General features: G+C 38.0%; 1 protein-coding gene across 1 annotated transcript in view; it reads right to left on the bottom strand.

Annotated features, from left to right (window-relative positions):
* Nucleotides 1-19172, bottom strand: part of LOC122811422 (von Willebrand factor A domain-containing protein 7-like) — a 405726-nt gene that overhangs the window by 86724 nt on the left and 299830 nt on the right. The window contains exons 8-10 of the mRNA XM_044083258.1: nucleotides 18812-19111; nucleotides 12043-12258; nucleotides 6819-6994 (exon numbers count right to left, since the gene is read on the bottom strand). Of these exons, the coding sequence (XP_043939193.1) occupies nucleotides 6819-6994; nucleotides 12043-12258; nucleotides 18812-19111 (692 nt within the window). The remainder of the gene's footprint in view (nucleotides 1-6818; nucleotides 6995-12042; nucleotides 12259-18811; nucleotides 19112-19172) is intronic.

Here is a 19172-nt window from a genome sequence, read left to right as displayed (position 1 = left end):
GCGTGCTTCTCTGGACCTGGTACCTTGCAGCAGCGGTATTGCTAGTTTTGACTTTTCGTTTGGTTTTAATAATAAATAATGACAGACTTTTGAATTTCAGACTTCATATCCCTCAGAAATACATAGTAATGAAAAAACTGTTATTTTAGCGACTATCTGAGTTTACAGGAGCAACATTTAAAATCTGTCCCTATGTTTAGGCCTTTGTCCCACTATTATTTTTGGCTTTGTCCAGATTTCTTGCTCTGAAAAATTGAGCGGTATGGGTACAGCCCTAATAAAAGCCAGCGTAGACTTTAAAGGGCAACAGCATCCCTTGCAGAGGAAAATGACTTACAGCTGCTTAGAGATTGCTCCGTGACAGCTACCCAAAATAATATAACCGAATAAACAAATCACCAAATAGAGATATTATTGCATTAGTATGCTATCTTAAAAAATGTACTTTACTAATATGAACAATAATTACCTTTTGTTATAGCTAAAGCATGCTTAAGCAGTACTAAAAGCCTGCAGGCGAAAGTGTATATAAAATTAAGGAAATGCTCCCACCTGCAAAAAGCAAATATAATGCAATATTTGTCATATAACCATGGCTATTGATATAAAAAATTAACTTTTCACATTGGCCATTACAATGACAAAAAATAATCACACACACAGTTTAAACCTGCTGTGTCTCAATCCAAAGCATGGGATTGGTCACTGCAAGTACGCACCCATTTATTTTTTAAAATGAGCCTGCATTTCAATGTGTAGGGTAGGACATCTTCAGAGCATCCCACAGCTATGACTTTGGAAACACTAATTTACTGCTTTGTCATAGTTCTTTTTAACTCCCCACCCCCCCATCGTAAACCAACCCACATTTGTAACATTGTCATGTATGCATAGTTTTCAACTTTGCTTAAAGAATTCTGGACAATGCCCAAAGTATTGAAAGTGGAATGATGAGGGCAGAAGTGCAAAATGAGGGATGATTTTCTCTCATACCTCTCAACCATACCAAATTCCTCTGTATTTACCAGTTTTGAGGGCAAAATAATGGGGTGCGACGAAATTCCGAGTGGCCCCTTCAACTCCAGATTTTTGTTCTTATTTTGTTCTGCATGTGACCTCAGAAACTAAGCACATCACCTCTCATTACCTTAATAAATATGACTTCAGTACAGGGAACACTGAAATAGTTTACTTTCTCTACATTTTAAATCAGTTTTTAGGTAACAGTATGCTCGGAAACATTTTATTTTTATTTCTTTGAATTAACGCTTAAACCTAAAAAATGAGGGTTGCATTTCTACTAACCTGCAGAATGAGACATTTTCTCTGCTCTCCTTATTTGTCACTTCCTGTTCTTCAGCAACCTTTATAAATGACAGGCTGGATCATTTTTTGCAGACACATCTCCGGAGTATGTGTGCATGTGCGTGTGCATGCGTACGTGCTCGTGTGTGTGTGTGTGTGTGTGTGTGTGTGTGTGTGTGTGTGTGTGTACTATTATAAGTTCCCAGCTTTGAAACAAAAACGTGAACCTGCTGCATATCCATTTATCTCTCTTTCCTCCTGTATGTGGGTTTTTCCCTGTATTGAAAAGTTACCAATGCCACAGGTTACTCTCATTCCTTTGCATATGCTACCTGCCGTTGGAATAACAAGTTCACTTATTGGAGTAGAGTGTGGACTTTCACTTCATTTGGATTTCTGTACAAAGAGTATACCTTGAGTTATACCCAGATGATCTTAAAGAAGTCATTGTATATTCCAGGATGCACTTCTCTGATGGCTTTTTCTGAACCTTAACAGGATTCTGTAGTATGCGTTCAAACACCTTCTTTCACTACCCAAGGCAGTAAAATGCATGGGAAACAGTTTACATGAAACAATTATACTAACTGAACCATGGTACCGTGTTTGAAGCTGCAGAGCCACAGGAAAATGAATTTATTGGTTAAATTTGTGTTTCTTGGATGTTTCAAGGCTGGTAAGATGTTAAGCCTCTATTATTTAATTAATTTGTATATTGAAGGAGACATGCATCTACAGAGTTAACAAATACAAAACCAATGTCTATCTCAACTAATTTAAGTGATGACCGTGTGTGTGTGTGTGTGTGTGTGTGTGTGTGTGTGTGTGTGCGCGCGCGCGGAGAGAGAGAAAGAGAGAGGGACTGTGGAAATCACAAATCCAACCATAAAACTCTGACACTTACCCTGAAACTACAATAAACATTCACTGACTGGTAACCATCTGTGTTTAGCCTAATGCACCACATAAATGTACAGAGCATTTAGAATTGCTTGGTTCAGTAGGAACTATCAACAGCACTACAGTCCATTTGTGATTCTACCCTTGTTAGTTGAAATTAATTAACAAATAGCTTCTCATTGTACAGCAAACCTCCAACATGTTTTATTTATTTTTCATGAGGTTGTTATCCCTTGGAGTGGGTATTTATGATACCACTGGACTTATGCTTGAGTAACAGGTCTGACAGAATATGGTCTGGTGAAGCTCTGTATGCAAGGCAGAGACCAGCTGTCATTTGTCTGTAAGATACTGAGAAGAGGGACAAGGTTTTGAGATAGTCTGGATAGTTTTTTTGATTTAGGCCCTTGATTTTTTTAGGGGGAAAGTGGTGAGATCATTCCAATTTTGGTAAATGTTTAAAAAAGTACATGCAGAAAGGGTATTATATTCAATCATCAACTTAATAAGTACTGAATAGATTGGAACAAATACATTCTTGGATCTGGATGCAATAACTTTAGCTATAAACTGTGCAATGATGAAGAATTTCCTTAAAACAATGGATACACGGTGATTCCCAGATCCCTAACTCATCATCATTATCATCCCTCTTTTTCTCATTTTCTATAGGGGGTCGGGGTATTGTGATAACTGTCGCCATCTATCTAGATTTAATGCCACACTCATGTCTTCTTCGACACTCATGCCTGACTGTCTCTTCTTCACACAATCCACCCTCCTCTTTGCTGGATATCCTCATTTCCTATCACCTTCTTTCTGTCTTTCCCAAATCTTCTTCACCAGATTGTCTTCTGCTTTTCTGCATGTGTCTGAACCACCGTAATCTGTTCTCTTTGACCTTTTCTGCAATTGGAGCTAGTTTGGCTTCTGTTCTTATGTCTTCATTTCTTTGTCTGTCCCACAGTGTGCATCCTACCACCCTTCTTAGGCACTTCATTTCCATCACCACTAGCTCCCTCATCTGCTCTGCCTTTACTGCCCAGTTTCTGTACCATACAGTAGTACTGGTCACACCAGTGTCTTGTACACCTTACTTTTCAGCTTCTTTGGCATTCTTCTGTCATAGACTACACCCGAGACTCTATGCCAGTTGGCTGAAGCCCCTCTGATTCTAGGTTTGACCTCTTCATTCAGACTTCCCTTCTCCTCAACCACCCCTCCCAGATACTTGATGTTTTTTACCTGTTTCACTATCTCAGTTCTTAGCTTTTCCCGATTTTCCAAATTTTCTGCCATTACCACAATCTTATCTGTGTTTCATCCCATGTGCCTTCAGTTTAGCATTCCATTCCCCTTTCCTTTGCTGAAGTTCTTGCTCAGAGTCTGCCTGTAATGCCACATTGTTTGCATACAGCAATTTTGTTGATCTGTCTCCTCCAACCTGTTTGCTAATGTGGTCCATCACCAGTATGAACGGGCTCAGAGCTGAAGCCTGGTGCATACCCACTCCCACTGGGAACTCCTCTGTGAGACCAAACACTGTCCACACTTGAGTCATTGAGTCCTTGTACATAGCCTGCATTAATCCTACAAATGTTTCTAGGACTTCAAACCACCACAGTACTGTACAAATCAGTTTTCTTGAGACCTTGTTATATGCTTTCTCCAAGCCTAGGAATGCCTAGTTGGACTGTTTCCTCATCTCTAACTTCTTCTCAACTATCTGTCTCACTGCAAACATCTGGTCAGTTGTGCTGCATCCTGATCTGAATCCAAACTGCTCATCTCCCATCTTACATTCTATTACTCTGCATATCCATTATTCAATCAAACTTTCCAGAACATTCATGCAATGTGATAGGAGTTTAATGCCTCTGAACTGCCCAGAGTTGTGGATGTCCCATTTGTTCTTGTACACTGGCACAAGTATGCTTATTCTCCAGTTATCTGGGATTTGCCTCTCTCTCCCACACTGCTAGGAGTACCCGCAGGAGTGATTTCTCCCCTATCTCACCCAGCATCTTTATCATATCTGCTGGGACCTAATCTGAGCCTACTGCTTTCCCTGACTTCATTTTCCTTAGTGCTATTCTTACTTCTTCTAGGGTGGGCTCCTCTTATTCTCTCATCATAGCTGTTTCTGGGGCAGTACTGCTTTTGAGAGGTTTTCTTCATTCAGAAGCTGCTGGAAATACTCCTTCCATCTGCCTTTGATGTCCTGTGGACTGCTGAGCAGGTTGTTGCTGGCATCCCTTATGAAGGGTGTCTGACTATCTTCTTTATCTTTCTGTCTTTGCCTTGCAACATGATATAGTTTATTTGTGTGACCTACTGGGTCACTTTCCAGAAGTTGGTACAGTGCTTCTGATGCCCTACTCTTTGCTATTTCAACTCCTTTCTTAGCTTTTTTGTTAGCCAACCAGTACTCCTTCCTAGCCTGGTCAGGCTATCTCCCACTTTTTCCTGCACTCCTTCTTTCTTTTGATGACTTCCTGTACTTCTGCAGTCCACCAGCAGCTTTCCTTATGTACTTGTTTCTATACCTCGCTCGGCTACATATCAGTTCTGTAGTCCTCACACATGCTGTTTTGAGGCCCTGACATTCTACTTCAACTCCACCTATTTCCTATTTCCTCCTGTTCTTGGGGTGCTAGAGCCTTGAGTAATTCCTTGAATTGTTGTGCTTTCTCTCCAGTCAACTTCCAGGTCTTCAGTCTGGTCTCTGTTGACCTTGGAGCCTTCTCTAAGCACTACTTGCAGCTGATTGTGGCAACCACTGTTTTTTGCTGTGGGCTGACTGTTTAACTGGGGATGATTTTGCAATCACTGATTCTACCCCAATGCCCTTTCTTTACTAGGAAGAAGTCTACCTGAATTGCATGTTGGCCACTCTTGTGTGTGATCTTGCAACTGTCTCTCTTTCTGAACCATGTGTTGGCTACTAACAAGCCAGACACAGAAGTCTAGAATGGCCTCTCCTTTACTCCTGTTGCCCCACTCATGTGAACCCAGGCAGTCCTCATATCCTATTCTGTCTGTCCCGATATGTGTGTTTAAGTCACCCATTATCAAAACCAATTCATGTTATCCTGCTTTATCTAGGAAGTCTTGCAACTGTTGTCTAAATGCACTCTTTTCCTCACTGTCACAACCCTGCTGTCAGGCATAGGCTAGGATTATAAATACTGCCCTATCATTACACTGCAGTGTGATTGCCATGAGTCTGTCACTTATGCTGATATTATTCCTCACTGCATTCTGAAGCCTCTCTCTCACCACAGTTACCCACACCATTTCTAGCTTGTCCTCTTCCTGAGTAGCAGACTCTGGATTCCAAGCCAAGTGGCTTTGCTGCACTGCCCTTCCATCTTGTCTGCTGGATACATAGGATGTTCAGCCTGCTCAGTATCATCATGTCATCCACTTCCAAGCTGCGTCCTGTCAGTGAACCTACATTAAGTGTAGCAATTCTCAGTTCATATTTGGCAAGTTGATTGGTTTGAAGTCCAGCTTTCACTCAACAGAGCTATCCTAGGTAACCGAGGCTAGGCAACTTGACACTGGCCAGCCAGTAGCTTATTGACTCAGGGCTGCTGGGCTTTATGGTGGCACTCACTGGCCAACAGGGACACATACACCTCTCCCATTGTTAGCATGGGTCACTGGTATAGGTTGGAGTAGGCCAGGTCCTCAACCCACTTATCACCATTAACTACTCATGCTCATATTGGTGACATTAGTCAACATGACCAAATCACCTAGAGCCATAATTTGCACCATCGAGTGGCTAGCTCTGTCATGGTATGCAGTCTGTGATCCATGTTCTCCTACCTTGAGGATACTGCGCACCACAGTAGATGCCCAAAGCAGTTGTTCTGTACAACTCTTTTTGCTATAAGGCACCATGTAGAGTCTGTGCTGCAGCCTGCAGCTTCATTCATTGGTGAGTCTGAGATGGAAACAATCACTATGGGATCAACTTTTAGGGGGGTATGTTGTCAGTGTGATAGTTACAAGGCATATCACTCTATCTAGGGTGCATAACTAGTCATCAGTCCTATCATCAAAGTTCAACCGTACTGTTGTAGGCATTTTCCCTCTCGGTAAGTGGGTACAACAAATTTGGCCTGTGTTTCCTGAACATTTTCCATCTTCTACATTAACTGTGTTATAATTGCACATCTAAATGCATAAACTTGCATACATATCTGCCTATTTGTATTGCTGACAAATTGCTTTGCCTGTCTTTGCCTCTTGTTGGTAGTTCTATGTCACTACATTAATTACTGACAGTCATCAATATTTAGACCGGTTTACTGATATTTACATTATATGTTGCAAATATGAAGCCTGTATTACCTTGTATAAAGACAATGTGCAGCACTCTTGTTCTATAAATAGGGATTACAATAAAATGTGTGCACCAGTTCTGATTATCTCTAATCAGACCTCATTTGCAGAAACAGAGAAATATTTGCAGTACAGTTCAGTGGAAATTTGTGCTGTAGCTAAGGAGATGACCAGTTTATACTGCCAATACATACATTAGAAACAAGCAAACAAATAAATGACATTAGGAAAAAACTGAGCCATAAAGTAAGCAAACATACCGGTGAGTTGAACTGTACTGGGATGGTGGCTGTTATTTTACCATTGACACTGTTTGACTGCTGTACATTATATGAGTCCAACACATTGACCCCTTTTTGGTCCAGCATTGTGAGATTGTGGATTGTCATGCTGTCATTGGCTCCATGTAACGTGAGGGCTATAGTGTAATTTAAACCTGTAATGTTTCCAAACACATGAATGCAATTAGTAATCAGCTTACTAAACATGGTGTAGACATTTTGTTTCATATTCAATAATACTGACATTTGACTTTACTAAAGAAAAAAAGTCTTAAGAGTTATAAAAGGAAATACACATCTTCTTCTTTCTGCTTTTTCCCAGTTAGGGGTTGCCACAGCGGATCACCTGCCCGCTCATGATTGGCAGTGGAGTTTTACAGTGTTGAGTTGCCTGCCCGGCGCCCAACCTTCCACAGAAGGAACACACATGCACCTAGGGCCAATTTAGAGTGTCCAATCCACCTACAGCATGTCTTTTAATTAGCCTAATTTATTCAGAAGCCTTAGTACATTGTACAGCATGACTTTTGAACCAAATTATCACTGTTTTATCAGTATGGCACTACTCCTGTCTATTCACACACCCTTCCTTATGGCATCTTGTCTTACACCATGTACTTGTGTTAACCAAATGGAAATGCTGTGAAATATTAAGGGATGGAGTGAGGACTGCAGCTGTAATGTGAACTCTGACCTTCTTAGGATTTTTATACTCCTAGTTTCTAGCTGCAGTCATTTGGTACAATTTCAGTATTAGAAAACCTCCCAAAGTGTACTTATGCAAGAATTGCTTACAACATTCTGAAGCTGAAGAACTAAAATGCTTCACTGAGTGCTTCTGTTGTAAACTTTAGCACATTATGGTATTTTTGCTCCACAGGTTGGTCTTTGTATAATTTATACTAGTTTTGCAGTGTTCATTATGTAACATGCTGACAAGTGATCAAGACTGATAAATATATATACTTTAGCACATTATGGTATTTTTGCTCCACAGGTTGGTCTTTGTATAATTTATACTAGTTTTGCAGTGTTCATTATGTAACATGCTGACAAGTGATCAAGACTGATAAATATATATATATATTTTAGTCCCTCTCTTTTATTTTTATGCATTTTGCCTCATATATGTATTATTCACATCCCCTTTTCTCTTTCTGAAGACCTACAGATTTTGGGCAGGCTTCCTGACGACTTTAGAGGAATTCAAATATACTTATTGTCAGGGTGTTGCCTAGCAGTGAAACAAGTAAAGCAGGAGGTGTTCCTCACATCCCCCACCCCTTAATACCCAAAACATATGTACTAGAGCTGAAGAGACGTAATAAAGTGATACTTGTTAGCAGTGTGATTTTCTTGTCTTGTCTCTGTTTTTGTGGTTTCATTCAGGTTACATCTATCCCTACAACTTTAATGACATCTTTTCTCTGTCCCTTCACCCGCCATATACTCCTCTCCCATATCCTTAGTTATTCTACAAGAGCCTTGGCTTGACTTTCCTTGACTCCATTTTAAATTAACCTAAATGTTCTTAGTAGTCTCTACTGCTAATAGCAACTGCCTATAGTTTAACAGCCAAGCTACTTATTAAAAGAGTCCTAGAAATGTGTGTGTGTGTGTGTTCCTGAGTTCATATTATCAGGCCTTCCCTTGTACGCAGGAGAGTTCCAAATGGCAGCTTCTTATGGTCTCAGCTTAAGCAGTTGTTCTGTTATCTGACGGTTATCTGTATCCACTCACACTTACTCATACTTATTGTGCTGAGGTATCAGACTACATGCTGTGTAGTCCTTAAATTATCAAGTTCCTTAAACTATTAATTTATTTTCATTCAACTTTCATTTCTTCTTTTCCAACAATCTATCATCAGTTATAATTGGCATTGCTTCCCACTTCCTCTCAGATACAATTCATTTAAACAATTTTGCCAGGAAACAAACATTTACATTGCATTCTATGGCTCCAAAGAGATTAACTTTATCTGAAATGTAAGGCAAACTGAGCTACAGTACTTTTTATTTAAGGAATGAGGAACAGAATGAAGTTTAATCTGTGAGAACTACTCTGGGACAATTCTTAATTTTACCTCAATGTGCCTCTTGAGTTCTTAAATCCAGTGTTTTTTTGTGTTGTCTGCCCCTTACATAAATTAGATGGAAGCTGTGATGCCCCACCACTGGACCAGAAATCAAGGCGCCTCAGTCCTCACCACTGGCACCAGTGGGGGATGTACATTGGGACGATGACAAGTACACATACAGTATTCCCAGATGCAGCTCTCTGCATCAAGTGCAATTTGCCTTAAGAGCACACAGAGATGACAGTCAGTCTGAGTTGGTTTCTCTCTCTTTCTTCAGATCCCCAGTAAGACTCCCCACTGGTACAGCTATAGAATTGAGATCTCAGCTGAGTGACCAAGCCAAGACCTCCAGCACCCTCTCTGTCCAACCTGTGCTTTGTGTCCCTCCCCAAGTAGGTGACACACACTCTTTGATGTTTGATTCACACACACAGACACACACACAGACACACACACACACAGACACACACACACACAGACACACACACACACACACACACACACACACACACACACACACACACACACACACACACACACCTCGGAAAGGCGGGCACCAGTTTACTAGCTATGACCCCTTTTGCCCAGACCATAAGGTAGTTATCACTGCCACCAGCCACTCCTTATCAGCTACTTTAAGGCTCCTTAACAAAGGGTGTCCAATCTTTCTGTGTAATGTTAGTATTAATACAAATGATAGTTTGATCAAGAGTAAGGCTATTAGGAGTGGCCTACATAGTGTCACCAAATAAATATGGAAGTACTCTCAGAACTTAAATAGCTCTACAAAGATCAGTCACAATTAAATGTTTAAATATACTTAATAATAAATAATAAAAGAACAAAAAAATACTCAGTATATATTTACAGTGACATCAGAGTTCAAAATCACAGGAAATATTTAAAACATTGCAGGACAGTCTCAAATAAATAAAGAAAAACATCTAAACTATGCTTCATTATATTCCTGACTGAATCTAAGAGAATTACTATAGCCTAGTTAACTTACTATAGAGCAAGGCAGATGTGGTGAATGAATCCTGTAGTTGTTGTCAGGTACGAAACAGAATACAGAATGCTGTGTCTCTCTCAGAGAGTTCTCAAATTAATATCTCAAATATTACTGCTGGGCTAGCTTGCCATAATTTCTTGTCATCTGACTTCTAGTCCCCAGACCCAAAACAACCATTGATGGCAGCTGGCAGCATTTAGCATCTATCTGTAAAAATATATAGACAATGGCTTTTCCTCAGATCTTTGGCAAATGCTGGAAGTCATAAAACACTTTCAAGACACTGCAGAAAGCCTCTCAGACTCTCTGTTGCCGGCCTAGCTTATAAAGTAATTTAATTTAAGCTATTTTTCTAAAATTTACTAGACCAAGGTTAACCTCCTGTATCCGAATTTCCACTGTTAAAATACAACCATCTAAACAGTTTATAATAGTGCATGTATATTTCTGCTTTATTCTAGTAGGTTACACTGTGGTTACACTTTAAACAGTGCTTTGCAAATACCTTCAAGCAGTTTGATGTACACATGACATACAGTTCTAATACATTTGTAACACAAGCATCTTATATACATTATGTTGATATTCACAAATGACATATAATTATTTACAAAATTCTAGATAGTTGTGCTGGCAGTATCTCCCTTTGTCACAGAAGCCTTCCTGAATCTTATCTCATCTGTTTATATTAATGAGCAGCAGAAATCATACTGGGAAGGCCTTCCCTTAGACTGATCAGACTTACTTTATTTACCCTTCTTTGATACCCCCCAACTAGGAATATGCAATAGTGGCTATAATATTAATTCCCTTTTCCACCATTCTTTTAAAATCTCTGACCTAGTTCTTAGTACTATCCTATCAAAGCCTATGCACATACATGCATATGAGCATGCACCCATGCACATGCACACACACACACACACACACACACACACACACACACACACACACACACACACACACACACACACACACACACACACACACACACACACACACACACACACAAAAGATAAACAAAATAATGGAAAAAAATTAGGGATACATGGATGGCACAAATGTAGTACCACAGGTTGAGAAAGAAGATGAAGAGAAAGATTTGTGAGGTGCTCAGGATTTGGAGGGGCTGTCTGGCTTCAAGGGAAGCTACCAGTCTTCCTCTTGTTTATTTTGCAATGACCTTGTTGAAGGATTTGTTTTTAGTTTACCAGGTTCCTTTTGCTTTCCGCTTATGCATGACAATCACTGTTGCCATCTTCTGTACTGCTGCAATGGAAAGCGACTTGCTGAATATCACTGCCAGAAAATCAGACAAAATTTTGAGTATATGCCATATCTTCCATTAGGGTAGCAAGCTCTTTCTCCACCTATTGTCTCCCTCGACTCTCTCTGCTACCTGTTCATTGCTATCCATATTTTTCACATGCTCATGGCTAACATGATTCCACCTTTTCTTTGTCAGATACTCAGGTCAAGTATTTCTTAAAAACTTCAACTTTCTTCAAATCTGTGACTTGACTCCCAACACTGCTTCAGCAGGTGAGATTTGTAACCCTTTCCTTCTCTAAGAGACATACATATAAAAGGACCTGCACTAGTTTCAGTTCTGTTCATTGATTTGACATAAGCAGATATATTCTCCTTCTTTTTTCACCTTAGGTTCAGCTATCAGTGTAGTAAGAGGGGAGACACAGCTTCTGTTGCAAAAGATAACATCACTTCTTAAAATAAAAATCTGCACATCACTGATTATATTATCATTAATCAGGAAATGGATAACATGCACAAACTGTTTATAGAGAAGAACTTGTTTTTCTATCTTTATTGCTATGTATCTTAGCTGGTGGTCTTCTGCCTTTAGAATACAGATGGGCAAAACACTAGGGTATTGGTGTAGATAAATATATTCTTGTTTGCATGTTACTTTCTTATTCCTAATTACATAAACATTACCTGATGTTTACTTTCTCTAGTTTAATACCATGACATTACCTGATGTTTACTTTCTCTAGCGTAATACCATGACATTACCTGATGTTTACTTTCTCTAGTTTAATACCATGGCCCCACATATTACAATTTGCAAACAATGTCACAGACTTAGTTACCTTGTACTGGTCGGCCTTGGATTGGAAGGGTATATCCATTCTGTTCCTCCATTATTTTGTAAGAGAAGTCCAGTAAGCTTTTCCCTCCAACTTCTATTTCATAAGTAGCTTCCTTGCTTATCGTCAGTGTCCAAAGACCCAGCGCTTCAACAGGACTTATTTTGAAAACTTGTTGGGTCGCTGTGTTGATGACAGTATTAGTTTTGACTGTTTTACCTGCAAGGTAAATCCAATGCATATATTCTCATTAAAGCAAGGAATGCAATCTGTAGTACTTCATCATTAATTATGCATACTATATAAAACAAACATGCAATTGAACATTATCTGTTTTTCAACAGTTAGTGAGTTTCTTTTCTGTTGTTTCCCAAAGGTGTTGCTTTTTAATCAGACACCCGATGATATAGTCATTTAATTTGTTTATTTTTGGAACTGTCTTATCACAACCAATACACACATTGTATATGACTGGGTGTTATAAATACTGATTTGTGTTAGGCTGAAGCATGTCTCTATTTTTAACAACATTTAGAAGGCAGCAGGGAGACCAGTGATTAATTAGAAAGAGCTATAACTTTTACAGTCTGTTTGGGCACCCTACATTTTCTAAATCTGCAGTCACCAGTGTACATTCTCATAATGTTTCCTGACAGAATAGTTACCTGTTCTACATCAGCTTTAAAACACAGTGAATAGTAAAATGTTATTTGTATATACAATGCATGGACAGCAAGTAGTATAACATTTAAGGTTGGTGACTATGACCATAAATTATCTATTCTAAGATTCTAGTGAAACCAGTAATTTATAATACAGAGACGAAAGCTTGCCTCTGCTTATTTAAAGTGCATCTATTCAAGACTTGGTAGAAACAAAAAAAGTTAAGCCCTTAATGATTGGCATTTGATAGAGATGGCGCTGTTCTTATACATATTTTTTGCACTAGTGCTAAAGGAAATGTTTTGAATATATATATATATATATATATATATATATATATATATATATATATATATATATATGGGAACCTATCAGTTCCAAGAAAAATCACTTACCCGAAGATGAATTTACTGAGACCACATCGCCAACACAACACATCACCGACAATAGTAAGTAGTGCGGAATGGGATGTATTCCTGTTTCTGCAATGTGGTGTGATCTCAGAGTTGGTATATTTAAGTAGGGGGGTGTGGGGGACTTGCCCCCCTGCTATATACATGTTTCTTGTTGTTTTTAATTTAATTGCGGAAATGGGAATACATTCCATTCCGCAGTACTTATACTTACCTGTGTCGGTGATGTGTTGTGTCAGCGATGTGATCTTGGTGAACTCGTCTTTGGGTAAGTGTTTTTTTTGTGGATCTGATATGGATCCATATATGTATATAAAAACAATGTATATAGCATATAATTTTAGGTATTTGCCCATTGTTTATAGCATCTCTTGCTAAGTTTGAACAGTAGTGATACAGAATGCTTATTTATTTTATTTTTAATTCTTATTTGTACTACATGGCTCTGGTCGGAGATAAATTACATGATGAATGTGTACTGGTTGACTGTGTTTGTAAGTTTCTTTATTACAATGATGAGTCTCAGTCAAGCAAAACTGGTTTGGGGTTCTTTCAAATGAGCTGCTGAATACATTTAATTTGGATCTCTATTCTGGATTTGTTTTGTATTTTTATTTACAAAACTGTAATTTCATTTGAGATTTGGAATGATTCCTCAGAGTTTTGTCATAAGGGGACAATACTGTATGTTATAAACTGAACGGATACTGGAGCACACATAAGGTCCCATATTGTCTTGGAGAGAAAATCATCCATTCACAACTGCTTGGGGAACATCTGGAAGACTCTCAGTGGTGTTGGTGTGAAAGGGATAGTTGAAAGGCTGATATAATGACCTTATGGCATACATTATATCTGAGTTCATTGTAAAATATGCAGCATTTGTTTTATTTGCATTTTATTAGCGTGTAATGATCACAAACTAAAAGTAGTACATTTCTAGATGCCAATGGTAAAACATGGAATCCTGTTTGATGACCATAGCAATGCTCTTCATGGTATAATATGAAATACCCTTAAGTGGCATAATTTCATACCAGATCCTTAAAACAAAGTGTCATCTAATAACAACAACAGTAATAATAATTATTATAACACCTCTTAAAATTGGGTAAAATTGTTCAAGATTATTTAGAATATGTCACATTCCTCAGTGTTTATGTACTGTTTTGTATGCTACTGTTATGTTAATACTGTGGTCATATAAGTGTATGAATATTTTTTTGCAAATTTCAGTTTAAAATGAAATGATTTTACTTAATGACTATTGATCTATTGCATAAATGAAAAATGCAGGACTATACTATTTCTATGTGGAATTCTGTTGACCTAGTACTAAATTTGTGCAGCAGTACTACACTTAAGTTTTAAAACACAGATGAATATCTTAAAGTTGCAGTCATTTAGCATATATTTTTTATGGTATGTAGCTCTCTGTACCTCACACCGGAGACAATCATTTCTATACCTCTATGAGTTAAATGTTTGTACTCCGAGGATGTAAAACCACTGGGAAAATACTTGTTTTTCTAATGAAACATCTTTTCTTTTCTATAAGGCAGTATGATTTGAGTTCAGAATAGTTTAGTAGTGAATGTGGAAGCACAGCCTCATTAATAGTGAGTAAAGAACAGCTTGCTCACCTGCAGACACATAATGCAGCTTACAGATGATTATAGTATTTCATTTAGCATGCTGCGGTGGTACAGTGGCAGCATTGTTACCTCACAGTAAGAGGTTCTCCCGTTCGATTCTCGGTTTGGCTTGGGAGTGCCTTCTGTGTGGAGTCTGCATGTCCTCCCCACGGTTGGGTAGCATTCGAAAGACATGCGTGCGTAAATGGGCGTGCCTTCGTTGAAGGATGGGCATCGAGCTGGCACCTTGGCATTTCGTAAAAGTCTACTGCCAATCATTAGCGGACCGGAGTTCTGCTGTGGTGACCCCTTACTGGGAAAAAGCTGAAAGACAAACAACAACGTAGTATTTCATTTAGGTCCAATGCAAATTGCTTCGTAGAGCTTTACAAAATTTCTGTTATGCAATTTGCATTATTTAAAGAAGGCAAATCTTTGTTCCAGTCAATAAGTTTTGCTTTACAGAAGTGCTATAACATCTTTTCAACTAACCTTTATTGGATAAAACTGAAGATCTGCTGACATATTTCTACAGCTCTTACGAGTGTATAGTCACAGTTTTGTCATTTAACTTATTTAAAGATGTAGGCTTCTTTTCTGGTTTAGTTGAACAGGTCAATTGTGATTAAGGATTTAAAATTTGTGGCTAAAACCCTAATATAAGGCTTAAAAGGGTGTCAAATGTTTTCTAAAATCTAATGCTACTAAAGTTGAATCTTGCAGAAGTATAATTTGTGCCATTTACTTTGTAAGATATGCGGTGTAAGGCTTGTATTTTATAGATGCAGCCACTATTCAGATACTGAATATATTTATATCTATAAATCGCTTTCTATCTATCCATATGAAGTAGATATAAAAAATGTACACACCCATTAAAATGCCAGGTTTTTGTGATATAAAAAAATGAGACCACAATAAATCATCTCAAAACTTTTCCCACATTTAATGTGACCTATAACATGTACAAGTCAATTGAAAAACAAACAAATCTGTTAGGGGAAAAATATAAAAAATAAAAAATGTACAATACACTAGTTGCATAAGTGTGCATACCCTTAAACTAATATGTTGTTGTGCGTGCACACCCTTAAACTAATACTTTATTAAAGCACCTTTTGATTTAATTACATTTAGTCTTCTTGGGTACACATCTGCCATCAATTAAAGAGACTCTGATTAACCCCAAATAAAGTTCAGCTGTCCTAGTAGGATCTTCCTGACATTTACTCAGTTTCCTGCTACAGCAAAAGCCATGGTTCTTAGAAAGCTTACAAAGCATTCAAAGGGATCTAATTGCTGAAAGGTATCAGTCAGGAGAAGGGTACAAAAACATTTCCACAGCACTGGATATACCATGGAACACAGTGAAGACAGTCATCAAAACGTGGAGAAAATATGGGACAACAGTGACATTGCAAAGAACTGGACGTCCTTCCAAAATTGATGAAAAGACAAGATGAAAACTGGTCAGGGAGGCTGCCAAGAGACCTACATCAACACTGAAGGAGCTGCAGGAATTTCTGGCAAGTACTGATTGTGTACTACATGTGACAACAATCTCCCGTATTCTCCATATATCTGGATTATTGGGTAGGGTTGCAAGACGGAAGCCTTTTCTTACACAGAAAAACATCCAGGCCTGGCTAAAATTTACAAAACAATGCATCACATCTCCCAAAAGCATGAGGGAAATGTATTATGGTCTGAAGAAATCAAGGTTGAACTTTTTGGCCACAATTCCAAAAGGTATGTTTGGTGCAAAAACAACACTTTGCATCACCAAAAGAACACCATCCCCATGGTGAAGCATGATGGTGGCAGTATCATGCTTTGGGGTTGTTTTTCTTCAGCTGGAACTGGGGCTTTAGTCAAGGTGGAGGGAATTATGAACAATTCCAAATACCAGTCACTTTTGGCTCAAAACCTTCAGGCATCTACTAGAAAGCTGAAGATGAAGAGGGATTTCACCTTACAACACAACAATGACCCCAAGTATACATCCAAATTAACAAAAGAATAGTTTCACCAGAAAATTAAAGTTTTGGAATGGCTCAGCCAGAGCCCAGACCTAAATCCAATAGAAAATCTGTGGGGTGACCTGAAATGGGTTGTGCACTAGAGATGCACTTGCAATCTGTCAGATTTGGAGTGCTTTTGCAAGGAAGAGTGGGCAAATATTGCCAAGTCAAGATGTGCCATGCTGATAGACTCCTACCCAAGAAGACTGAATGTTGTGATTAAATCAAAAGGTGCTTCAGAGTATTAGTTTAAGGGTGTGCACACTTATGCAACCAGCTTATTGTATGTTTTTTATTTTTTATCTTTTTACCCCTAACAGATTTGCTTGTTTTTCAATTGAATTGTACTGGTTATAGGTCACATTAAAGGTGAGCAAAGTTTTGAAATGATTTATTGTGGTCTCATTTTTTATATATCAGAAAAACCTGGCATTTTAACAGGGGTTATATGGATTTACTTCAGTAGATCAAATGTACACATAACCGAAATTTACTTTAATGAGACAAGAAGACTGCAATTTGAAAATCACCAGCGTTTACAATGTCAAAACTTGTAAAAACGAAAAAGTAACTACGTACAGCAGACAGTACTGACAGAAGCAGTCGCTCCCTTTAAACACTGTATTTAACATAGAAATGTACCTTTTTAAAAGCTTTATTTTGGTGACTTTTTATTAGTGTTCTAATCTATCTAGTTTCTGAAAGGACTTTAAAAGAATGGAAGTAGTTCTGAAAAGAGCAAGCTAACTGATGTAACATCTGTTCTAGAAGTAAAAAATGAGAGAGAAAGAGAAAGAGAGAAGGAGATAGAGAGAGGGTAAACAGAAAAGATGAGGACAGATACAGGCACTAAAGCTATTAGCATTGAAACAGCTGAGGAAAGGAGAGGAAAGGCACAATTACATGAGTCAGCACAGCTATATTTAGGGGACCATTAAAGAAGATTTGATGGCGGTAAGAAGAACCCTTGATTATATATGTAGCTTACATCCAGTTTGAGAAATGAACAGACAGATGACGTTGAAAATCAAATCCTTATCTTAGAAGCTAATTAAAACCCCGATGTCTGTAGACTTTAATTGTAATGTTTGAGACCCAAAGATTTTTTGATGAAATTATTTCTTCAAATCATATTTCAAACAAATGTTATTCTCTTATAAGTTATGTCGGATAATATTAGTTTTATACTGGTACTAATTTTTAAATTCTGAAATATAATCTCAGTTTTATGTTTTGATTGAATACAAGAATGACATTCATATTTCTGAATATATTTCCTAAATTCTCTCTCTCAATAAACTTACTTTTCAGATTCATGCTTTCAATGACAACTTTGTCAGATTAAAAGTTTTTTCAACTACTCTGTGAAATTCATCTGTATGCACTTTGGGTATTTACAGAGATGTATTCATTTTGGTTACGAGTTTAGTACTTGCAAAAGTCACTTAGTATCTTCATATTATAGTGATAAATGTTAAGAATTAGAAGCATCTTTGTTAATTTAAATGTTGAGTATCAGATGAGATGCAGTGACACCATGCACTAACTCATATCTTATACAATGTTCATGATATTCATGCAGATACGTAAATCTAACTAATATTCAATACTAATCCTGTGAACATTCAGTTCAAAAAGATTGTCTAAGGTATCACCAAAAAAAAAAAGCTATAGGACAACTAGTGACAAAACCATGAATAAGAGTGAGAACACCTTAGAATAAGTCCTGACTGCATAAATATTATCAGTCAAAGCTGCTGTAAAGGCAGAGTCTGCAGCAGGCCCTTTATAATGTGTTTTTCTTTTGGGACTACACACAGAGGAATGTATACATGCGTGTTTTACTCAAAGAAGCACACACATCCATTGATTCCCTTGACTGAACTATGTATTTGATTTACTGCTTCTGTTAAAAGTTACTTTTGCCTTAATGACTTAGTCTACCTTACAGTGCAATCATTGTAAGATCTTTGGCTGAGATTAATTTTTAAATCACAAAGAGTTATGGTACATATTTCTTTAATACAAAATATGAAGATACCTGAGGAATCCTCAATTGTGCAAGTGAAGCCAGAACTGACAGACTTCACAGACACGGATACGTCAACCAAAGTGTTATCAACTGGAAATGACAATGTTGATCTTTTTTCTTCCATCTTTGTTATAGTGACGGGCGCAGAATTCAAAGAAAGTTCCATTATTCCCAGAACATCTTTTAAGCCAGCTTTAGAGGTCATGACATAATAACCCCCCGAGAATTCTGCCAGTTCCTCATATATATTACTAGTAGTGGCTCTCTCCTTCCTCATGTGTTGCTGTTCGTGTTTGGTTTGCTGGACATCTGTAACAGGTAGGGAAGAAATAGAATACAATAGATATTAATTTTTTTCTTTACCAGGTTA

The sequence above is a fragment of the Protopterus annectens genome, chromosome 9.part0 (genome assembly GCF_019279795.1).
Source record: "Protopterus annectens isolate FY-2018-M chromosome 9.part0, PAN1.0, whole genome shotgun sequence".
Taxonomy (NCBI): domain Eukaryota; kingdom Metazoa; phylum Chordata; order Ceratodontiformes; family Protopteridae; genus Protopterus; species Protopterus annectens.
The sequence above is the reverse complement of the archived record's forward strand: the minus strand, read 5'-3'. Positions and strand labels throughout refer to the sequence as shown.